This window comes from Oncorhynchus masou, chromosome 18 (genome assembly GCF_036934945.1).
Source record: "Oncorhynchus masou masou isolate Uvic2021 chromosome 18, UVic_Omas_1.1, whole genome shotgun sequence".
NCBI classification, from domain to species: domain Eukaryota; kingdom Metazoa; phylum Chordata; class Actinopteri; order Salmoniformes; family Salmonidae; genus Oncorhynchus; species Oncorhynchus masou.
In genome coordinates this window covers 12,086,315-12,111,358 of record NC_088229.1, presented here as the reverse complement: position 1 = coordinate 12,111,358, position 25,044 = coordinate 12,086,315, and the positions used below count along the sequence as shown (strand labels likewise).

The 25,044-nt window shown below is 43.7% G+C and overlaps 1 protein-coding gene across 2 annotated transcripts; it reads right to left on the bottom strand.

Moving 5' to 3' along the window:
* Window positions 1–7,353: 7,353 nt before the first annotated feature.
* Window positions 7,354–24,673, bottom strand: LOC135503972 (la-related protein 4-like). Of its 2 annotated transcripts, none has more exons than XM_064922185.1 (16): window positions 24,126–24,673; window positions 21,448–21,547; window positions 20,645–20,812; window positions 20,328–20,415; window positions 19,919–20,055; window positions 19,460–19,563; window positions 19,181–19,291; window positions 19,015–19,068; window positions 18,629–18,847; window positions 18,175–18,278; window positions 12,639–12,863; window positions 12,139–12,190; window positions 11,810–11,968; window positions 11,502–11,650; window positions 11,021–11,246; window positions 7,354–10,850 (listed from the first exon to the last, which is right to left on the bottom strand). In XM_064922185.1, exons 1-16 carry the CDS (start codon window positions 24,240–24,242, stop codon window positions 10,428–10,430), a joined length of 2,436 nt encoding a protein of 811 aa, XP_064778257.1. In that variant the 5' UTR covers window positions 24,243–24,673; the 3' UTR covers window positions 7,354–10,427. The 2 variants fall into 2 exon arrangements, with proteins under 2 accessions (XP_064778257.1, XP_064778258.1); XM_064922186.1 differs by lacking the exon at window positions 24,126–24,673 and adding an exon at window positions 22,460–22,701.
* Between the last annotated feature and the right edge of the window lie 371 nt (window positions 24,674–25,044).

The following is a 25,044-nucleotide window of genomic DNA, read 5'->3' as shown; positions in this document are numbered from 1 at the left end:
CGGAGAGCGTGTTCACACAGTCGTCTGGAACAGCTAATGATCTCATGCATGTTTCAGTGTTACTTGCCTCGAAGCGAGCATAGAAGTAATTTTGCTTGTGTGGTAGGCTTGTGTCACTGGGCAGCTCTTGGCTGTGGTTCCCTTTGTAGTCTGTAATGGTTTGCAGGCCCTGCCACATCCGACGAGCATCAGAGCCGGTGTAGTACGATTCAATCTTAGTCCTGTATTGACTCTTTGCCTGTTTGATGGTTCGTCGGAGGGCATAGCGGGATTTCTTATAAGCCTCTGCTCTATCCTTTAGCTCAGTGCGGATGTTGCCTGTAATCCATGGCTCTGGTTGGGATATGTATGTACAGTCACTGTGGGGACGACGTCATCGATGCACTTATTGATGAAGCCAGTGACTGATGTGGTGTACTCCTTAATGCCATCGTAAGAATCCCCGAACACATTCTAGTCTGTGCTAGAAAAACATTCCTGTAGCTTAGCATCTGCTTCATCTGACCACTTTTTAATTGACCGAGTCAATGCTGCTTCCTGCTATAATTTTTGCTTGTAAGCAGGAGTCAGGAGGATAGAATTATGGTTAGATTTACCAAATTGAGGTCGAGGGAGAGCTTTGCACGCGTCTCTGTGTGAGGAGTACTGGTGGTCTAAATCAAATCAAATCAAATTTATTTATATAGTCCTTCGTACATCAGCTGATATCTCAAAGTGCTGTACAGAAACCCAGCCTAAAACTCCAAACAGCAAGCAATGCATGTGTAGAAGCACGGTGGCTAGGAAAAACTCCCTAGAAAGGCCAAAACCTAGGAAGAAACCTAGAGAGGAACCAGGCTATGTGGGGTGGCCAGTCCTCTTCTGGCTGTGCCAGGTGGAGATTATAACAGAACATGGCCAAGATGTTCAAATGTTCATAAATGACCAGCATGGTCCAATAATAATAAGGCAGAACAGTTGAAACTGGAGCAGCAGCACGGCCAGGTGGACTGGGGACAGCAAGGAGTCATCATGTCAGGTAGTCCTGGAGCATGGTCCTAGGGCTCAGGTCCTCCGAGAGAGAGAAAGAGAGAATTAGAGAGAGCACACTTAAGGAAGGATATAACCCCACCCACTTTGCCAAAGCACAGCCCCCACACCACTAGAGGGATACCTTCAACCACCAACTTACCATCCTGAGACAAGGCTGAGTCTAGCCCACAAAGATCTCCGCCACGGCACAACCCAAGGGGGGGCGCCAACCCAGACAGGATGACCACATCAGTGAATCAACCCACTCAGGTGACGCACCCCCTCCAGGGACGGTATGAGAGAGCCCCAGTAAGCCAGTGACTCAGCCCCTGTAATAGGGTTAGAGGCAGAGAATCCCAGTGGAAAGAGGGGAACCGGCCAGGCAGAGACAGCAAGGGCGGTTAGTTGCTCCAGAGCCTTTCCGTTCACCTTCCCACTCCTGGGCCAGACTACACTCAATCATATGACCCACTGAAGAGATGAGTCTTCAGTAAGGACTTAAAGGTTGAGACCGAGTTTGCGTCTCTGACATGGGTAGGCAGACCGTTCCAAAAAATGGAGCTCTATAGGAGAAAGCCCTGCTTCCAGCTGTTTGCTTAGAAATTCTAGGGACAATTAGGAGGCCTGTGTCTTGTGACCGTAGCGTAGGTGTAGGTATGTACGGCAGGACCAAATCAGAGAGATAGGTAGGAGCAAGCCCATGTAATGCTTTGTAGGTTAGCAGTAAAACCTTGAAATCAGCCCTTGCTTTGACAGGAAGCCAGTGTAGGGAGGCTAGCACTGGAGTAATATGATCAAATTTTTTGGTTCTAGGCAGGATTCTAGCAGCCGTATTTAGCACTAACTGAAGTTTATTTAGTGCTTTATCCGGGTAGCCGGAAAGTAGAGCATTGCAGTAGTCTAACCTAGAAGTGACAAAAGCATTGATTAATTTTTCTGCATCATTTTTGGACAGAAAGTTTCTGATTTTTGCAATGTTACGTAGATGGAAAAAAGCGGTCCTTGAAATGGTCTTGATATGTTTCAAAAGAGAGATCAGGGTCCAGAGTAACGCCGAGGTCCTTCACAGTTTTATTTGAGACGACTGTACAACCATTAAGATTAATTGTCAGATTCAACAGAAGATCTCTTTGTTTCTTGGGTCCTAGAACAAGCATCTCTGTTTTGTCTGAGTTTAAAAGTAGAAAGTTGGCAGCCATCCACTTCCTTATGTCTGAAACACATGCTTCTTGCGAGGGCAATTTTGGGGCTTCACCATGTTTCATTGAAATGTACAGCTGTGTGTCATCCGCATAGCAGTGAAAGTTAACATTATGTTTTCGAATGACATCCCCAAGAGGTAAAATATATAGTGAAAACAATAGTGGTCCTAAAACGGAACCTTGAGGAACACCAAAATTTACAGTTGATTTGTCAGAGGACAAACCATTCACAGAGACAAACTGATATCTTTCCGACAGATAAGATCTAAACCAGGCCAGAACTTGTCCGTGTAGACCAATTTGGGTTTCCAATCTCTCCAAAAGAATGTGGAGATCGATGGTATCAAAAGCAGCACTAAGGTCTAGGAGCACGAGGACAGATGCAGAGCCTCGGTCTGATGCCATTAAAAAGGTAATTTACCACCTTCACAAGTGCAGTCTCAGTGCTATGATGGGGTCTAAAACCAGACTGAAGCATTTCGTATACATTGTTTGTCTTCAGGAAGGCAGTGAGTTGCTGCGCAACAGCCTTTTCTAAAATTTTTGAGAGGAATGGAAGATTCGATATAGGCCGATAGTTTTTTATATTTTCTGGGTCAACGTTTGGCTTTTTCAAGAGGCTTTATTACTGCCACTTTTAGTGAGTTTGGTACACATCCGGTGGATAGAGAGCCGTTTATTATGTTCAACATAGGAGGGCCAAGCACAGGAAGCAGATCTTTCAGTAGTTTAGTTGGAATAGAGTCCAGTATGCAGCTTGAAGGTTTAGTGGCCATGATTATTTTCATCATTGTGTCAAGAGATATAGTACTAAAACACTTGAGCGTCTCTCTTGAGCGTCTCCTGGCAGAGTTGTGCAGACTCAGGACAACTGAGTTTTGAAGGAATACGCAGATATAAAAGAGGAGTCCGTAATTTGCTTTCTAATAATCATGATCTTTTCCTCAAAGAAGTTCAAAGAAGTTTAGAGTTTTCCCTCTGGTTGCACATTTAACATGCTGGTAGAAATGAGGTAAAACACATTTAGTTTGAGGTCCTGAGTGTTCTGGAGCAGGTTTTCATCAAGGATCTCTCTGTACTTTGCTCTGTTTATCTTTCCCTCAATCCTGACTAGTCTCCCAGTCCCTGCCGCTGAAAAACATCCTCACAGCGTGATGCTGCTACCACCATGCTTCACCGTAGGGATGGTGCCAGGTTTCCTCCAGACTTCACGCTTGGCATTCAGGCCTGAATTGGTTTCAACAGACCAGATAATCTTGTTTTTCATGATTTGAGAGTCCTTTAGGAAAACTCCAAGCAGGCTGCTAGGTGCCTTTTACTGAGGAGTGACTTGCGTCTGGCCACACCTGATTGATAGAGTGCTGCAGAGATGGTTGTCCTTCTGGAACGTTCCTCCCATCTCCCCAGAGAAACTCTGGAGCTCTGTTAGTTACCATCGGGTTCTTGGTCACCTCCCTGACCAAGGACCCTTTCCCCCGATTGCTCAGTTTGGCCAGGCAGCCAGCTTTAGGAAGATTCTTGGTGGTTCCAAACTTCTTCCATTTAAGAATGATGGAGTCCAATGTGTTCTTGGGGACCTTCAATGCTGCAGAAATTTGTTGGTATCCTTCCTCAGATCTGCGCATCAACACAATCCTGTCTCGGAGCTCTACGGATAATTCCTTTCACCTCATGGCTTGGTTTTTGCTCTGACACGTACTGTCAACTGTGGGACCTTACAGTATATAGACAGGTGTGTGCCTTTCCAAATCATGTCCAATCAATTAAATTTACCACAGGTGGACTCCAATCAAGTTGTAAAAACATCTCAAGGATGATCAACGGAAACAGGATGCACCTGAACTCAATTTCGAGTCACTTAGCAATATAGGTAAATAAGTTTTTTTTTTTTGTACATTTGCAAAAGTTTCTAAAAACATGTTTTCAGTTGGTCATGGGGTATTGAGTGTAGATGGGTGAGGGGGAAAAATATTCAATAGATTTTAGAATAAGGCTGTGTAATGTAACAAAATGTGTTAATACTTTCCAAATGCACTGTATACTGTACAATACCTTCATGTTTTCACGAGTGTTTCAGTTTAGGTCCATAATTGGCCTGTCTGCTTAGACTGCTTTTATGGGAAGGAAACCTTTCAACGTTTTTTTTTTTGTGCCAGGGACCGGCGAGATATAGCCTCCTTCCTCTGGGTACTGCTAGTCTAAAACCATTTTTTTATTCAAATGAAAAAAATATTTTCTCTAGATTTACTACCCGAACATAGTTTTAAAATAGCTTGATTGTCTGTTATTACTATCAGAAACAAGTGTAGAAATTATTGGATTAAACATGGATTTGACCTTACTGCCAGTACATCATTAAATGCCCTAAATTTTTGTCTTTTTTATTTTATTTCACCTTTATTTAACCAGGTAAGCTAGTTTGAGAACAAGTTCTCGTTTACAACTGTGACCTGGCCAAGATAAAGCAAAGCAGTGTGACACAAACAACAACAGAGTTACACATGGAATAAACAAGCGTACAGTCAATAACACAATATAAAAAAATAAAGTCTATATAGTGTGTGCGCAAATGGCGTGAGGCAATAAATAGGCCATAGTAGCGAAGTAATTACAATTTAGCAAATTAACACTGGAGTGATAGATGAGCAGATGATGATGTGCAAGTATTAATACTGGTGTGCAAAAGAGCAGAAAAGTAAATAAAAACAATATGGGGATGAGGTAGGTAGATTGGGTGGGCTATTTACAGATGGGCTATGTACAGCTGCAGAGATCGTTTAGCTGATGTTTAAAGTTAATGAGGGAAATATAAGTCTTAAGCTTTTGCGATTTTTTTCAATTTGTTCCAGTCATTGGCAGCAGAAAACTGGAAGGAAAGGCGGCCAAAGGAAGTGTTGGATTTGGGGATGACCAGTGAGATATACCTGCTGGAGCGCGTGCTACAGGTGGGTGTTTTCGTGGCCAGTGAGCTGAGATAAGGCGGAGCTTTACCTAGCATAGACTTATGGATGACCTGGAGCCAGTGGGTCTGGAGACTAATATGTAGCTTAGAGGTGGATCAGGGAATCACCAGCAGCAAGAGCGACATCGTTGATGTATAAAGAAAGGAGTTGGCCCGAGAATTGAACCCTGCGGTACCCCATAGAGACTGCCAGAGGTCCGGGCAACAGGCCCTTTTATCGATGGTGGTTATGATATCATTTAGTACCTTGAGCGTGGCTGAGGTGCACCCGTGACCAGCTCGGAAACCGGATTGCACAGCGGAGAAGGTACGGTGGGATCCGAAATGGTCAGTGATTTGTTTATTAACTTTGCTTTCGAAGACTTAAGAAAGGAAGGGCAGGATGGATATAAGTCTATAATAGTTTGGGTCTACAGTGTCACCCCCTGGAAGAGGAGGATGACCGCAGCAGCGTCTCAATCTTTAGGGATCTCAGACGATACGAAAGACAGGTTGAACAGACTGCTAATAGGGGTTGCAACAATGGCGGTGGATAATTAAAGAGAGGGTCCAAATTGTCTAGCCCCGCTGATTTGTACAGGTCCAAGTTTTGCAGCTCTTTCAGAACATCTGCTATCTGGATTTGGGTAAAGGAGAAGCTGGGGAGGCTTGGGCAAGTAGCTGCGGGGGGGTGCAGAGCTGTTGGCCGGGGTTGGGGTAGCCAGGAGGAAAGCATGGCCAGCCGTAGACAGCTTCTTGAAATTCTCAATTGTGGCGGATTTATCGGTGGTGACAGTGTAACCTGGCCTCAGTGCAGTGGGCAGCTGGGAGGAGGTGCTCTTATTCTCCATGGACTTTAGTCTCCCAAAACTTTTTGTAGTTAGAGCTACAGGATGTACATTTGTTTGAAAAAGCTAGCCTTTGCTTTCCTGACTGACTGCGTGTATTGGTTCCTGACTTCCTTGAAAAGTTGCATATCGCGGGGACTATTTGATGCTAGTGTAGTCCGCCACAGGATGTTTTTGTGCTGGTTAAGGGCAGTCAGGTCTGGAGTGAACCAAGGGCTATAACTGTTCTTAGTTCTATATTTTTTAAATGGGCATGCTTATTTAAGATGGTGAGGAAATTACTTTTAAAGAATGACCAGGCATCCGACTGACGGGATGAGGTCAATATCCTTCCAGGATACCCGGGCCAGGTCGATTAGAAAGGTCTGCTCGCTGAAGTGTTTTAGTGTATGACAGTGATGAGGGGTGGTTTGTTTGACCGCGGACCCATTGCGAATGCAGGCAATGAGGCAGTGATCGCTGAGATCCTGATTTAAAACAGCAGAGGTGTATTTGGAGGGCAAGTTGGTCAGGATAATATCTATGAGGGTGCCCATGTTTACAGATTTAAATAACAAAAGATGTCAAATTGGGTAGCCCAAACTTCAATCTGAAGGATTAATGGTTTGTTTTGACTGAAATGCATCAACGGTTTTGTGATCTGGTAGTAAGTGAGTAGAATAGAAAATCTACATTGCTTTCAAATGTCACGCTCCTTTCTAACCTGTCCTGTGTGGTCTGTGAACGTCCTGAAAGCTCCACCAACTGCTCCGTCACAACGGTTTATAGCAGAATAGCCATCTGGAATATTGGGTGGGACATGTTCCCCTCACATGCGAAATACACCTACGCATGTTATCAATGAGAAATTCACAAATGAAAACTTTGTATGATCTAGGACAGTTCTCAAACTGTCAGTCTGTTTTCTTTTAAGCTTAGATGGTCAGAATTGATCGTCGATGATGTTGTAATCGTGTGAGTACGCAACATATAATTAACATTTAGCACTCTTATTCAGAGAGACTCAAAATGGAGCGCTCTTGTTGGGGTGTAGGTTTGACCATAAACTGAAGGGGCTGTAACCCTTGCTGCACAGTAGGCAAGCATCAGGGTCTGAAACTGGATGCATGCTTCTACTGGGAGCCAGCGGTGAACGCAAAGGAGCGGGGGGGGACTTGGGAAGGTTGACAACAGGCACACTGTGGCATTCTGGTTGAGTTTCACGGGTATGATGGCACGGGAGCTAGGAGCCCAGCCAGCACAGAGTTGCCGTAATCTAGACATGAGACTAATCTTGGTTATTCCAGACGTATAGTGCCTGGACTAGGAACATAAATCACACAAAAAAAAATAAAAAACAGAACTCAAAAAGGCCAAATCAAAATAATTTATTTTTTTGGGTGACGTTTCATACAGAGTTCTAGAATTTAGTGTCTCAAACACTTAAAATCAATCCGTTGCTATATTTGCTTGTTGCCACCCCAAATTTACAGAAGAATTCTACTGAAAACATTATGGAGAAAAAAAAGAAAAACTATTCCTGTTGATTCTCAAGCTTGTCAACATTAATATCATTACCAGATGCTTCTAAAATTCTTTCACATTACTTGAACAGTAAGATTCTTTTTAAAAACAAGTTAGTGCATCACCACACTACATCCCTAGCTGCTCACAACTCATTCATGAATACAGCCTCCGTGAGTGATTAACTCAATTATAAACGGCATTACGAAACCCAAAGTCAATGCATCAAGTATTTCTCTCAGCTGAAATCTCAAACAATATACAATGTCATCATCTGCGTGCTTCTTTGCCAATTCGCTCTCACACACACACACACACACACACACACACACCTTGGGGAAACCAGCCAACCAACAGTAGGATTAAAATAAATAAAATGTAAGTAAAATGTTGTACAGTCCAAACTGAAAATCCTCATGTCAAATTTGTCTGTTTTTATCCAATTTTAGAGCTGCAAACTCACCCTAAAAATAAACAATATGGTGGTAGATACCCATCTTTGACAAAAGTCAGCCTCCCTTCCTCTGGATGTTCAGCATTAGAACCAATACATTCGTCCACACACGGCTCTAGCAAAGGGTTAATAATAATACCATACAGCATAGGATACGACACCTCTTCAGTTCAACTGGGACAAAGAGTTTACCCCCTGAAGGACTACATTACTAAGCCGACAGTTCAACTCGTGTTCGTCCCAAATGGCATCCTGGTCCCTATATAGTGCAATACTTTCGACGAGGGCCCTGGTCAAAAGTTAGGGCACTATATAGGGACTAGGATGCCATTTGGGACACAGAAAGCTTACCCTACCACGTCAACAAGAACTATAGGCAGCTGGCACATAGCACATGAAAATGGTCTGATTGTTTAACCCTTTACTTGGCTGCCAAATCTACTATATAGGCTAGCTAAATCCATCTCTGTTAACAGCTCTCTTTAGCCCAGGGTTCCCAAACCCAGTCCCGGGAGCACATCTTGGTTTTTGCCCTAGCACTACACAGCCAATTGAAATGACACTCATCATCAAGTTTTGATTATTTGAAATCAGCCATGTGGCATTAGGATAAAAACTAAAAACGTGCACCCAGGACTGAGTTTGGAGAAACACTGCACTATCCCTACCTCAATCTGATACTTCTAAACAATATTTTTTTCATTTATTTTTTACAAATACACAAAAATTAGTTGCTAAACCTGAATATCCTGCATTGATGTGGGGAGAAACCAAACAGATCTTGCCAAGACCATTCAGGCGCACTTGTCAACCTAAGCAGTCAGGTTTGACCGTGTCAACCTGTCAGCCTGGTCCCATATCTATTTGTGCTCTTACCAACCCCATTGTTGTCAATGTCAAGCCAAACATGACAATTCCATAAGTAAAGGCAGAAACAGACTGGCACCCATCAACATATAATTTCCTAGGTTTCCAAATACAAATATATCAGGAAATTAATACAAGAGATGAAATAACTTGAAAATGAACAGGAAACTGCGATCTAAACAGGCTGAGGAATGCTCTTACCCCAAGTGGACCTCAGTTTGCAACAACAAAGCAGTCACATACAGTTAGCTGACAAAATAAGGGAAACACTTAAGTAAATGAGATCAACACCGGTGTGGTTTCTGAGTTAATTAAGCAATTAACATCCCATCACACTTAAGGTTGAATAAATAAGTACTGGCCAGGCCATTATTTTGGCTACCATGGCTATGCCAATATAGGATGACAGTGCCCCCATCCACAGAGCACTGACAATGTAAACCATATGCCATGGCTGTCACCAGATCTTAACCAAATTAAAACACTTATAGTAGATTCTGGAGTGACACCTGAGACAGCGGTTTCCACCACCATCAACAAAACACCAAATTAGGAATTTCTTGTGGAATAATGGCATCACATCTTTCCAATACAGTTCCAGACACTTGGAGAATCTATGATGCCAAGGTGCACTGAGGCTGTTCTGGCAGATCGTGGTGGCCCAATGTCCTATTAAGAGAGACTTTATGTTGGGGTTTCCTTTATTTTGGCAGTTACCTGTATATGCCACATAGACAGCTGGGGGGGGGGGGGGGGGGCATACAACTGTAACTTCATCATTACCAATTATTTTGGTTGAATTCTTTACTGATAACATAGGTGAGCCAATCATTAACAACGCTCATATCATTAACATTTTTCATGAATAAACATTATTAAGAGGATCGTGTCTAACTGGCCAATTTCAGGTAGTTGATTCTTGAATCCCAATGAGCTGTTCATTTGTTCCATGAAAACCAATTAACTGAACTGTAGCACTCTGTTCCAATCTGTTTGCTTAGCAACAAATCGAAGCAAAAAACAGATCTCAATCAATCACATCTTATTTCAGTCAGTCATTCATCCTTGACGAAAGTACAGCAAAAAAAAAAAAAAAGATAGTCGTTGTTAGTGATATCTTTGTTATGTACACAACATATGCATGTATGTTAAGTTCTTTAGTGCACATGTTCCTTGTAGACCAACATCTATTGTTTAAAATCTAAAAAAAATGTAGAGGGCCTTAATACGGGGCCCAGTGTACAACCTCTCCCCAGCAGAGAGGCAAAGGAAACTAACTCCAAATAAATCACTGATTTTAAATTCGGCTAATAATAGATTTGTTTACGAGGCCTAAGTGATATATTTTTTCCTTTTTCAAATCACTCCGAAAGTTAGTTGATACTTGTTTAGATGTTGGTTCTTTCTCCTGGATGTCCCCAGGCTTCCATTTTAACTTCAATAACAAAGCTTTTCTTTCTTTCTCTGGGACAATGTTCCAGGAGGCGGGGGGGTTACCACTAAGGTTGTTACTTTTATATGCATTGATTTTCTTTATATATATATATATCCATATATGTCACACTTTTGTTTGTTTGTTTTCATCAGTCACATCAGAAGTTTTACTTTGGCGATACCGGGGGGATGTTCTGCTCTTTGCCAGTGTGTCGGGGGCATCCTTGGGGGGAGCTGCGTCGGGCCAGTTGGGGACCCCGTCTCTGTTCATGGAACTTGAGGCCCCCAGAGCCCCCCTGTCTGGGGGGTCCATTGTTGCGGTAGTACCGTCCATCCCGGGAGTCACGGTCTCGATGGTCACGTGGTCGGCTCTCCTTGCACTCCCAGCCCCCATCCCTCTCCTGGGCCTTGTCCTGCCGATCTCCCCTGGTGTGGTCGTCTGGGCTGGTGGTGGAGCTGGATCCTGGCTCCTCTGCTTTGTTGACACGCTGCTCACGCAGCGGCTGGGCTGGTGTGGAGGAGGCAGAGGCTGGGGGGCCTGGAGGGGGGGCTCGCTGGCACACCTCGGCATAGCTGAGCTTGCGGGGCTCCTGAAGGAGAGATAATTTTTTTAAAGAGTTAGATGTAGCTATTTGGGCTAAAGTCAGAGAAGGGAAAGTAATTACATTTCATAAGAAAAAGAAGCAATCGTTATGCAATACAGATCCAATCATGTGTAAATGGCTAGAGTAGAGGTCCAGTAATATCCATGGTGTCTTACCAGTGGTGCAGGAGTAGTAGTGGTGGTGGTGGTGGTGGAGGCCAGGGTGCTCGGTGTAACTGGTGTAGAGGACACCGTTCTGGGTTGGGGCTTGGGGCCAGACACAGCTGGCTGTGTGGAGGGGGGTCCAGTTGTGTTGGCCCCAGAGATAGCACGTCTATGTGGGGTGACTTTGGGGGCTGAGGGCTCTGCCACCCTATCCCACTTCTTCTCCTGATGTGGTACGCTACAGAAGAAAATTAAAAACACCATTAGGACTGAGGCAGACCTGTACCTCCCCGTTTGACCTCTACATATCATGATTCTAGTCAATTCAACCTTTACATGAAAATGCCGAGGAGCAGAATGACCAGCTGATAGGCCTGAGAAGTAGAATACTTTCCACTCGTAGATATTCATTTAGTCTCTAAACAAAGAGTGTGTGAAATGACGGAACAACTGACCCACAAAAAAATGAGCAGACTTCAGCCTGTTTCCTTACCTGGGGGCTGGGACAGGGGCGGGGGGTGCTTGAGGGTGTACAGCAAGTTTGGCTGTAGGCTGAACAAGACTAGAGACAGACACTGCCTCCTCATGTCCTGGGGCTGAGGCTGGGCCTGCACTCACTTCCTTGTTGGCTAGTTCCGTTGTCTATAGAGAGGAGGGCACACTGAAGTGAGCATGACTTGATCTGCATGTGTAACTCCCATTTTCCATTGATGTGTCAAAGTGTGATTTATACAACAGTCTAAGTTAATTGTATCCATCTCAGCATTAAGGTATGAACAACCACAGGGATCCAGTGTTTACCTTGTCCTTGTTCAGTCCTCGCACCACGTCAGACATCCTGTTCTCCAGTAGGGGCTCTCCCTGGGTACTGGCCACACAGCCCGGCAGCGGGGGGAAACTAGTAGTAGCCAGGTCAAACTTAGGGGGCGCCACCTTTACCTCAGCCAGAGGGACGGGTCTCTGGAAGGACCAAGAGAGAACATTATGAACATGTTAATGCCCTCAGACATTAAACCATAAGCTTAAAAACAGACATGCACCAGGAAGTAGATAACCAGGCTGGTCCTAATTAAATACGTTATGCAAAAGCCAACTCTACATAGTTACTGTAGTTAATTTTGTAACGTTACCGTGATCCGCTCATCCTCTCGCCTCCTTCGCGTGCCTCTGTATGTCGTCCTTCTGTAATGGAGGACAGAAGAGATGCTTCTCTTTTAGAGATGGTGCTGAAATTTGTACACTTGGTTTTCTGTAAACTGGTTGGTTTTACATTCTCCATCTCAGACCTTCAGATCTCATAATCTTAGCCCTCATCGGGACAGGTGTAGAAGATAATAGCTTTGGGGAGAGGAGGAGCAGAGGTTGAGAGGGGAAGCAGAGGTAGAGAGGGGGAGCAGAGGTAGAGAAAGAATCCCAAAACCATTCTCACTCCACAGCCTGATTTCCCTCCTGTGCATCAAGTTGTCATCACTAGGTCTGAGATGACTCAGAGGAATTCACCACTTCAAAAACCCAACTTCATTGTTCCAATAGGGGGGAACAATACCTCACTGTGTGTTACGTCAAAACATCGGGTCCAGAGAATTTTTACCAGTTAAAACACCAAGGTAAATAATAGTGTCAGCCTCACCTTCCGCGTACAGACATGCTTCCGTCATCATTGGGGTCCGAGGAGGTGGAGGAGAGGTGGGGGAAGGTTGAGGTCGGGTCCGGAGGGGTCTGGAGGGGCCCAGGGCCAGGGTTGGTGGTGGGGGGCTGAGGGCTCCTCAGGCCAGTCAAGCTCTCCAGGGGGACAGGGGCCACAGATGTAGGGGTCACTTCACCTGGTCTCCCCACCTGGGGTTTCACATGGTTCCTGGAGGACGAAGGAGATGTGATAACAGATCCGACCAGGTTTAGATATACATCTGGGTCGTATTCAATAGGCCCCAAACAGAAAACTGACAAACAGGGAGGGACTTCCAGTACGAAACCAAAAAGAAAAATGTAATTCTGTTGCAAAACGTTTTGCTCCGGTGTGCCCTAATGAATACGACCCAGAGTTAGAGGCTAATCTTGGGACGGGCACAACTGGGACGGGAATATGTGATGGGCAATAAAATAATAGCATGCAGTATGTTGGCCAAGTCCTGATGACAAATCAAGAGGCAAGCAAAGAAAACCACAAAAAGATGAACTTGGTAAGGGATTACAATACTTCCTCTTTTCTGCTTCCTTCCATTGGTTCGTTTTTTCCAATCCATACTTGAAAACCTTCAGATTTCAATCTTAGCGCTCATCAGGACAGATATAGATATATATAAATAAATTCAATGAGAGGGAGAGGAGTGCACCAGACCTAATCTCTACAGCCTGCACTTCCTCTATGAACTTCAATGTTTTCGTCTTAAGGTCCAACGGGTGTTTGCATAAGAGTACAATAGAACGTGACACTTTCATTGTGTGTTCCTGCTATGGTCGGATTCTTACAAATGTAAACTCAGCAAAAAAAGAAAATGTCCCATTTTCGGGACTCTGTCTATCAAAGATAATTCGTAAAAATCCAAATAACTTCACAGATCTTCATTGTAAAGGGTCTAAACACTTTCCCATGCTTGTTCAATGACCAATGTCATTGCACCTATGGAACGGTCGTTAAGACACTAACAGCTTACAGACGATTAATGCAATTAAGGTCACAGTTATGAAAACTTTGGACACTAAAGAGGCCTTTCTACTGACTCCAAAAACAAAAAGATACCCAGGGTCCCTGCTTATCTGCGTGAATGTGTCTTAGGCATGCTGCAAGGAGGCATGGGGACTGCAGACGTGGCCAGGGTAAAAAATTACAATGTCCGTCCTGTGAGAAGCCCAAGACAGCGCTACAGGGAGACAGGACGGACAGCTGATCGCCCTCGCAGTGGCAGACCACGTGTAACAACATCTGCACAGGATCGGTACATTCGAACATCACACATGCGGGACAGGTACAGGATGGTAACAACAACTGCCCGAGTTACACCAGGAATGCACAATCACTCCATCAGTGCTCAGACTGTCCGCAATAGGCTGAGAGAGACTGGACTGAGGCCTTGTAGGCCTGTTGTAAGGCAGGTCCTCACCAGACATCACCGGCAACAACGTCGCCCTATGTGCACAAACCCACCGTCGCTGGACCAGACAGGACTGGCAAAAAGTGCTCTTCACTGACGAGTCGCGGTTTTGTCTCACCACGGGTGATGGCCGGATTCGCGGTTATCATCGAATGAATAAGCGTTACACCGAGGCCTGTAATCTGGAGAGGGATCGATTTGGAGGTGGAGGGTCGTCATGGTCTGGGGCGGTGTGTCACAGCATCATCGGACTGAGCTTGTCGTCATTGCAGGCAATCTCAACGCTGTGAGTTACAGGGAAGACATCCTCCTCCCTCATGTGGTACCCTTCCTGTAGGCTCATCCTGACATGACCCTCCAGCGTGACAATGCCACCAACCATACTGCTTGTTCTGTGTGTGATTTCCTGCAAGACGGGAATGTCAGTGTTCTGCCATGGCCAGCAAAGAGCCCGGATCTCAATGCCAATGAGCATGCCTGGGACCTGTTGGATCGGAGGGTGAGGGCTAGGGCCATTCCCCTCAGAAATGTCCAGGAACTTGCAGATGTCTTGGTGGAAGAGTGGGGTAACATCTCACAGCAAGAACTGGCAAATCTGGTGCTGTCCATGAGGATAAGATGCACTGCAGTACTTAATGCAGCTGGTGGCCACACCAGATACTGACTTACTTTTGACCCCCCTTTGTTCAGGGACACATTATTCCATTTCTGTTAGTCACATGTTTGTGGAACTTGCTCAGTGTGTGTCTCAGTTGTTGAATCATACAAATATTTACACGTGTTAAGTTTGCTGAAAATAAACGCAGTTCAGTGAGCGGCTGTTTCTTTTTTTGCTGAGTTTATTTGTTAAAAAGCAGTGGATGCATATCTCAATGTAAACCACCATACAATATTTACAAGTGGCTTCCCGTACCAGTTCTCCAGCTCAAATTATATTACTTTTTAAGTCATGTTGAAATGGCAGTTGACAAATTAAAATGTACCAGCCAAATATTTTGGACTGACCAAATCTCCATTGCCCTGGCTACAACAGCAAGTAGTCTTATTTATACAGTCATCATATGAATCAGATGTCATAGGATCTCACTCACTTCTTAGTAAAGGACATATGTATTTGGTAACATGACTACATTACCAAAGTACAGCTGTAATAATGAAACATCTAAATTAAACTTAAGAGATAAATGATGAAAAGAAACCAGATGGATGGATGGATGGTCAGGATGATGAGAGAACAGTTGACTAAATGGAGGGCTTGCTAGGTCACTTAGCCTAACTATGATCTGGCCCATTTAGAATCGCTCATATAAACAGCATCTAAACATAAGTTAGGTCAAATGAGTTAACAAATTCTAGCTTTTCATTATGCAAGAACATACTGCATCTTAACATTGATTATGGTAAAGTTAATGAGCTGTACTGTTATAAACCGCTATAAGATGTTATGAATGGACAAATCTTGCTCTTAGAGCCAAGGCTTGGGCCCAGTTCTAGATTTTGCCATTAGGTTGTCGACTGGTATGGTAAGAGATGGGTTAAAACTGAACTGTTATGAACTGACAAAGCGATGAAGCTGATTCTAGACAGTATAATGGCTGTACCTGAAGGTATTTATTACTTTCTTTCTTGAATAGAGGGGGACACTGTGGGGACAGACCGTAAGAGAACAGGGAGCGGTTCAGTCATTAATACCCATAAACTACTCATATTGAAATGCATCCTCTTTGGTTTTATGGAAGCCTAAATGGCATACACACTGCATTCAGAAAGTATTCAGACCCCTTGACGTAGTCCACATTAAGTTACAGGCTTATTCTAAAACGTATTAAATCACTCCCCATCAATACACACACACACAGTGGCAAATCAAAAGGAGGTTTAGAAATTGTTATTTTAAATAAAATATAGCACATTTACATAAGTATTTGTAAGTCGCTCTGGATAAGAGCGTCTGCTAAATGACTTAAATGTAAAAAATGTAAATGTATTCAGACCCTTTACTCAGTACTTTGTTTTAGCGCCTTGGGCAGCGATTACAGCCACAATTCTTCTTGGGTATGACACAACAAGCATGGCACATTTGGGGAGTTTCTCCCAATCTTCTCTGCAGATCCTCTCAGGCTCTGTCAGGTTGGATGGGGAGCGTTGCTGCACGTCCATTTTCAGGTCTCTCCAGAGATATTCGATAGGGATCAAGTCCAGGCTCTGGCTGGGCGACTCAAGGAAGTTTCAGAGACTCGTCTCGGAGCCACTCACTTCTGCATTGTCTTGGCTGTGTGCTTTGGGTCGTTGTCCTGTTGGAAGGTGAACCTTCGCCCCAGTCTGAGTGTTCTGGACAGGTTTTCATCAAGGACAGCGCTGTTCATCTTTTCCTCGAATCGGACTAGTCTCCCAGTACCTGCTGCTGAAAAACATCCCCTCAGCACGATTCTGCCACCAAGCTTCACTGCAGTGGTGGTGCCAGGTTTCCTCCGGATAGGACGCTTGGCATTCAGGCCAAAGAGTTCAATACTGGTTTCATCAAACCAGAGAATCATGTTTCTCATGATTTGAGAGTCTTTAAGGACTCTGTCAGAGTGACCATGTTCTTGGTCACTTCCCTGAACAAGGTCCCTCTCCCCCGATTGCTCAGTTTTGCCAGGCAGCCAGCTCTAGGAAGAGTCTCAGTGGTTCCAAACTTCTTCCATTTAAGAATGACTGAGGCCACTGTATTCTTGGGAAACTTCAATGCCGCATAAATGTTTTGGTACCCTTCCCCAGGTCTGTGCATCGACACAATCCTGTCTCCGAGCTCTATGGACCTTTCCTTCGACCTCATGGCTTTGTGTTTGCTTTGACAAGCACGGTCAACTGTGGGACCTTACAGTATATAGACAGGTGTGTGCCTTTCCAAATCATGTCCAATTAAATTTACCACAGGTGGACTCCGATCAAGTTGTAGAAACATATCAAGGATGATCAATGGAAACATGATGCAACTGAGCTCAATTTGGAGTCTTAAAGGAAAGAGTGAATACTCATGCAAATATGTTATCTGTTTTACAGTTTTTGCTCTTTATCTCCCCAATGGTATCCAATTGGTAGTTAGTCTTGTCGTCCGTACGGGAGTTCGAGCGACGGGACTCGGAAGAGGCAAAGGTCGAGAGCAGTGTGTCCTCTGAAACACAACCACGGAAGCCAGCCGCACCAACATGTCAGAATAAAACACCATACAGCTGGTCGCTAGAGCGCAATGGGACAATTGTGCACCGCCTCATGGGTCTCCAGGTCGTGCCCGGCTGCGACACCGGAATCAAACCAGGATCTGTAGGGACACAGCTTCCACTGTGACACAGTGCCTTAGACCGTTGCACCACTCGAGAGGCCCTGTTTTTTTAATGTTTAATAATTTTGCAAAAAGGTTCAACAAACCCGTTTTCGCTTTACCATTATGGGGTATTGTATGTTTGTTTTACTCCAAGTGTAACTCTGTGTTGTTGTATGTGTCAAACTGCTTTGCTATATCTTGGCAAAGTCGCAATTATAAATGAGAACTTGTTCTCAACTTGCCTACCCGGTTAAATAAAAGGTGAAATAAAATAAAATTGTGTGTAGATTGATGAGGAATTTTGTTAATTTAATAAAGTTGAGAATAAGGTTGTAACGTAACAAAATGTGGAGAAAGTCAAGGCGTCTGAACACATTCCGAAGGCACTGTATATCTTACGGCCACAGACTCATGAACATTAATTCGTTTATATATGCATTCATCAACTGTCAGTCAAAAGTTCAACCCAAGTCAACCCTTTTTGGATGAGCAGCATAAAGTTAACGGCAGACATACTGTGTGCTTTTGATAGATAATCTTGAATTAAAAAAAAAACATCCTCAATCTACAATTTCTGTGTGGCTGAAGCCTTGCTCTACAGAGAATTAAAAACAAAATATCAAAGGTCTCTTCAAGTCACCAATGTTCCTATGGTTTATTAACCATTTACCCCACTCACAAACTGGAATGCATGGATTCGAAGCAGATTCACCCACAGAAAGAAACTCATTGCACTTCAGAGAATACTAGACCAACTTTCAACATACCGGTTTCTGTTGAAGGGGCGAGTTATGTGGAGGGAGTTGTTGCCAGTCTTGTAGTGTCCAGGAGAACTGAATCCATTCACAAAGCCACTGTTGGGAAATGGTGCCTGAAGAGATGGGGAAATAATAATTTGATTTATTTCTTAGACAACAGAATTTCTCCTTTTTGTCTGATCAGCCTAACACACACAGATGGGTTGGAAGCACAGGGTCAGACGCAGTGCACAGCAATCTCCTTTATACAGATTAATGTTGAATAAGCAATAACATCAAATATTTTTTTAATTGTAAATGTCATCTCATGTACAAGAGAAGTTACCAAGACTAACCTATATAAATGAATAAAATTACAGTTAACACAATTTACTAGGATTAGTTTATAACGTTCTGCATTTCAACAAATATTTTCAATATTATTTATAACACCATTGAAAAAGATAAAGTTTACGATGCTCACCAGCGGAGTCTCGAAGTAGGGTGTAGGAGAGGTTGTCCAGGTCTGTGGTACAATGCCGTAGAGAGGGTACTGCTGCTGAGGGCTGTACACGTGCTGCATGTACAGGTTAGGGTTGTACTGGGTCTGGGTCGGGGCAGACTGCTGGGCTGTGTACAGGCTGCTGTCCATGCTACGGTAGCCATTCTTAGCAAAGAATGTGTTGATGGCTTTTATCCTCGCCTGGAAGGAAGGAGTATAACGGGTTTTTTTTTTTTTTACTTGTGAAATGTGTCTTTGGCTTCACAACATAATTGGGAAGGGAAGAGAAATCAATAAAGGGATGTGCTAGTTGAGGGAAATTGCAGACTTAATTCGCAAGTGATTGATAGTGTTATAATGCAACTCACCATGATAGGTTTTCCCTGAAATGTTTTCACCTCTTCTCTTAGATATCTGTGTGCCTGAAAAGGACAGAAAGACTCAGACAGGAAGTAATTCTGATAACAGCTTAATGCCCATTACACCAATCAGAAGCCTTAACACTGCTTTATAAACCAATCAGATCAAGCTTACCTGTTGAGCATCAGTGTCAGATTGGAATGTGATGTACCAGTTGTTATTGTGCGCAAACTCTACACTAATGACTTTCGGACAGTCATCACTTTTAAAGAGAGCCTCCACTTCCTTAGGGAACAAAGAAGAAAAATGTGATTAAATACAGCAAATAAAGATTAAATACAGCAAATGTGCCAGCGTTGTGACTGACGGAGACGTACTCACACCAATTGACCTTCTTCAATAAGGCCTGTAACACGGTTGTATATTGATTATAAGATGAGTAACAGGTCTTACCTCTACAGGTGTGGTCTCGGGAACCTCCCTCAGGATGATGATGCAGCGTTTGTGATCAGGACGCACCTTCTCTCCTTGCTCATCCACCTGAACCATTGGAGAGGCTGAGAACCACAAGCATGTCAGGCTCAGGGACGCAAATGACATCATTATCGATCCACATACAGTAATGAGCATTGTAGTGTGGGGGGGGTGGTGGTCCATCTCTCTTCTACACTGCCATAAACGTATTGCCCTAGGTGCGTTAAAAAAATATATAAATATAAAAAATAAAAATCGGTACTATTTGACCACAAGCCCACGTGGTCACAAAACTGTTTGTGCAGTCTTGCCAACTCCTATGGTCACGGTATTGCCATAGGAGTTGGCAAGAAAAAAAGACAAAAAACAGATTTGGGACCAAGTTACATGGTTTCAAAAAAGTAGGAAAAAACACAAATAAAAGATGGGTCCCCTTACATCGGAGCACGTCCAGGATGAGCTCCATGTCAGTAGTGAGGGCCTTGATGCTCTCCATGCTGGCAATGGTCCATATGGGGACAAACTGGTCACTGTCCATCTGGGACATCAGGTATAGGTCCTTGGACAGGTTCTCCCTATACAACAAACGAGGGACAAAGGTCAAATCGTAAAAGATGCATGCTATCAACCATGCACACGTATTCGAAGGAATACACTCATTCCAATCACTTATCCAAAAACCACAAGACTGGGTCATTCAGCAGGGCATAATGTAGTAAGATGTTTTGCAACTAAAAAAATACAAGCAGTTATTGGACAAGTTCAGGTAGTATCTCCCATTTCAAACATAGGAACAACTACGCTCACCTAGGAGGTAGAACACCTAACCTAAAACACGTGTCCTCACCGAGAAAAGTAGAACTCCAGCTCTTTCTTGAGGGACTCTGTCAGGTTCTCTGACGAGAGGGGCTGTTCCTCTGTCAGCTTGGTATCCCCTTCAAACCAACATGTGTTCAGTGAGTATGTAATAATGTCAGATAATTACATGAGGCCCGAAAAGACATCTGTAAGAGGTCTGCCTGGATAATGCATTTGTAACAGTGTTGTAATTTGTCAGTGAGATGCACATACAGCCTTGTGGCTATGATATAATTAGACTAACAGTCTTAATCTTATGGTGGATTATGGGTACTGTAGTTTAGTCCACCATGCTTTATAACTAACCCAAGGTCCCAGTTGTAGTCTCAGCAGGGGTGAAGGCCAGGTCTGGAGGATCCATGCCGTTCACAGTGATCTCAGCTGTGGCTGCTGCGGAGGAGCTGCTGTCCTCCAGGGTGGTGAAGCCTACCCTGTACGGTTTACAACCGGTGGAGGGCACAGACTCAGAATAACCTGGATGGGAGAGAGTGGGAGCGACAGGGGTACCATTATTATTAGATTTATTAGTTCAGAGAATAGTGTAAAAATTGTATGAATATTTAGTCGCCCATTTGAGATCCTAACTGCCTACAGGCCTGCACTGGGACGGAAAGAGGGTAACAGGGTTCCCCATGATTGACTGCCTACATGTCTCTTGCTGCACCCTCTTGGCCCTTTTCAATAAAGAGAGATGATGTTCTCAATAAAAACAGGCCTATAGATTTCAGTACATGTGGCATTGATATCATGTATGGTACAGGATATGTATTGGTAGGTGCTTCCTGTTGTCAGCAATAATAGCCAATCGTGGACTAATAAAGTTTATTGAATTGATTTGGTGGATAAGATGAAATTCCCTTACAATGTAAAAGTGCTTTGAACATTTGGAAAAGTATTATATAAACCAAATATGATTATGATTCTTAGGTAGGGTGCCAGCAACGACAGGGTTGTGGGTTCAATTCCTACTGGAGCAAAATATATAGTTTTTATTTTATATGTACTTTACACGCAACAATAAGTTGCTTTGGCTAAAAGTTTGCTAAATGGTATATACAGTAATATTATATGTTATTAAACGGTATATAGTATTATATGTTATTTCTCACCTTCAGTGATGTCAGCCGGGGGCCACTGTGCTCCGTCGGGGCCATCAGGGGCCTGCCACACCTTGGCATTGGGGTTCAGACCTGCGCCCTTGGAGGTGACCTTGGAACAGGGCCCCAGGAAATACAATGGAACGTATGTATTGAAAAAATGCATACATAAAGCGGCTCCAATCCAAGACAACATTAAATAGATTTACATGATGTATGTAACTGTACATTACACCATACACAGTGATACATACACACTGATAAAAGCAGGATGTTCTCTTTACAGGTGTGTCCTCTGATTGGCCCCATCCCAACAAGGGAAACATGACCCCCATTTGCATTTACACATACTGAAAACAAAACAAACCCAAATCCGGTTGAATTTATGTTCTAGATTGACTCAGTTCTCAGTTAACCGAGTTAATTAGAAAATCATTGAAATGGTGCATGCTGCAAATTGGTTTAACAATTGTACTATGCAATTATTTAGCATTGGAAGCAGAATGTAGCAGGCAGGTAGCCTAGTGGTTAGAGCGTTGGACTTGTAACCAAAAGGTCGCCAGAGCGAATCCCCGAGCTGACATGGTACAAATCTGTCGTTCAGCCCCTGAACAAGGCCCACCGCGTCATTGAAAATAAGAATATGTTCTGAACTGACTTGCCAAGTTAAATAAAATAACCATCATGTAACTAATTACATTTATTCAGGATTACAGTCTCAACATTTACTGAAATACAGTACATCAATAATACAAATGTCCATCGAATTTGGTATGTATCAAACGCCTAAAAAAGTGTTACATTTGTTTCCGTTATGTAAGCATTGGCACAACACAAGCCCCGAACCCGAAAGACGCATAAACAACATAAGCCATTGGAAACCAATTTAATTCGTGGTCAACTCCCATAAACGTTTTTCATTCCAACCACTGATTGATAAATATGATCACAAAACCACTATCAGTCACTGGCGACACGCGATTATGTTGTTCGGCCTACATTTAAAACAATGAAATATGCTTACCTCAAGAAATAAAATCATTTTATTAGACTTCCTTGATAACTAATATGTAAGACGCATATAATATAATGCGAGCAACAGAGAAAAGCAGAACTTGAGACGCTTTACTTTTGTAGTTTAATGTTCAACGTGCGGTTCTCGCTCTTCTCCACCTACATCCTTGGCAGTGGGACCCACATGTCTCTGCAGAGAGCGCGCTCTCTTCCGCACGCTTTACCGCCAACCCAAATCCAGAACGGCTGTTGGTAGACAGCCTTGTCAATCTCAAACCCGACAAAAAAAATAAAAAGGAGTGTTGCTCCTGCTACCCCTGCTGGTGAACACTTCAACATCTCTGATGATATCTTGAGGCACGTGCCACTCCCCCCCTCCTCCCAGTGTTCCAGAATCGATAGAACACCCGAAAATGAGTTCTCTTCCCGAGAGCATGTGCGGATCCCCAGGCGATACACTTAATAAAGGATTGGGTGGATTGTTTTTAACAAAATCTCGGCACTAATCCCAACCAGGCGTAGAAATCTCTTGTTGAGCTGTCAATTATGCTGAGTAGGTGTAAGACAATAGGCCGTAGCCAGGGGTGTCAAATTTAATTTGCTCTTCTTTCACTGAAGGTAGGTAGTGGCACGTGTAAATAAATAATATTAAAGGCACCCTTCCACTGGGGGTCGTTCCTATTGACCACCTGCTACACAATTGATCTACCCTTCTCGTAGTCTACTCCAAGCAAGAGCAGCTGTCACATCTCAATATATCCTGTTCATGATTGAGTAGTTTCAAAATTATTGTGATATGGAACACACAATACATTATACACGAATTCAGTGAAAGCGGTCTCTGTCTAGCGAAACAACTCGGATTAATCTCGACATATGTGCAGTGTTCGCTAGATAGCTAGTTTACTGCTGGTTATATCTCGTTAGCCCCAGTTTTTAAAGTCGGCTGATATTTGCTGTGCTGCATAGGCCGGGTATTTGCAATGCATGTTAGTTAGCTAGTTAGAGTCTGGCGAGATTATGCTAGTTTTAATTCGGTAAATGTGCTTACTGGTGAGGTTGCACAGCTAGTTGGGCGATATCCGTGCCTGCCATCTCCAATCGATAGTATAATAAATATACACATTTGTCACTGCATAATGATTACTCAGCAAATTGCTACATTTCCTAGCTTGCCTGTTAAGCTAGCAAATTCAATCGCTGCCAAAGTAGCTAACGTTAGCTGACTAAACTGGCAGAAAAACGTTAGTTTGGCTATTTAACTTAGCTGGCAAATTAAGTTATTGGGGGGACTACTCATTACTCTAATTTTAAAAGGACATAGTTAAGAACGCGTCAAACAATATATTCATGCTTTTAGCTAGTCAGTCGTTACATAGTGTATCCAGCGACAGCGAATCAATCATTCAGCAAAACATATGGTAACGTTAGCCATAAATTATCTGTCAATTTCTCGATGTGAATCAGATTGGTAGCTTGCAGAAAATATGGTAATACCATTAGGTAATATTCTTGGCCTCAGCCTATGACTGGAGCATGACCCTATTTAGAGAAGGGCAATGACGGCAGGCGACAAATCAAGTTGGTGGGACGAGATGGCAATGGCAGGGGGATGGTGTGTGTAGACTAGCTAACGTTAGCTTAGCTAGCTAGTAGGCGTAAAGGCCGCAACTCACCATGCCGCCTGATCCTCCCCCGATCCCAAGTGGTGTCTCTTGCTCCCCACAGGTCTTCGGCCCCGGATCAGCCTCCTCCTGCAGCAGCCGCGGCTCTCCGCCCTGGTCCGAACTCATCGGCCGCTCTTGGCTCACGTCTCCCCCGTCGTTTTCCTCCCAACCCCCCGGCCCGTGTTCCACCCCCTCGTCTCTCAAAGTACAGGTTGCTGTCTACAATCAATCGGGTTATCTCCTGCTAGACTTGTTTAGCCAACACCAAAAGATAGCTAGCTAAACAGCCAGGGCTAGCAAGTAAGCTATCCTACTTAGCTAGCTAGTCAGCTAGATATTAATCAACGTTGGTGAATCAAGTTCGCACGACAATATACTACAGACGAAAACTATGCCAGAGCATGCCTCTACTTTTACCAACCACCTTTGTCACTAATGTTTCTTCCCCCCAAAATTTAACAAGCGTCAAAGCCGAAAGGCGCATTCCTAGCCGGGCGACCGAAGCGGACACGCACCTTTCCAAAGAGCAGGCAGACATTGGTAAAGGGCGCCACCGTCCCGACTCACACTGCGAGCTGCAAATGACCTTAGGAACGTTCGTATTTCCTGTTTCCGGTTGACAAACGGATAAACAAACAAATAGCGTCTTTTCTTTCTTGAAATACTGTACTTTTATTGTAGGCTACAATACATTTTGTACGTTTTATCAAAGAATGGCAACACATTTTGGGGGGAGTAGCTATAACATTTCTAAACCATTTATTTCATATCAGAGGATCACTGGATATAGTGTGATGTGATGTTCTACATTTTGGCAGGATTATGAAAGCTACTATTCATACACAAAGTAGAACACTACTTTCCTTGGGTTCTTTCACATGTACATTTAACAACAAAAAATCTTCAGCCACATAAAAATCCCACCAAG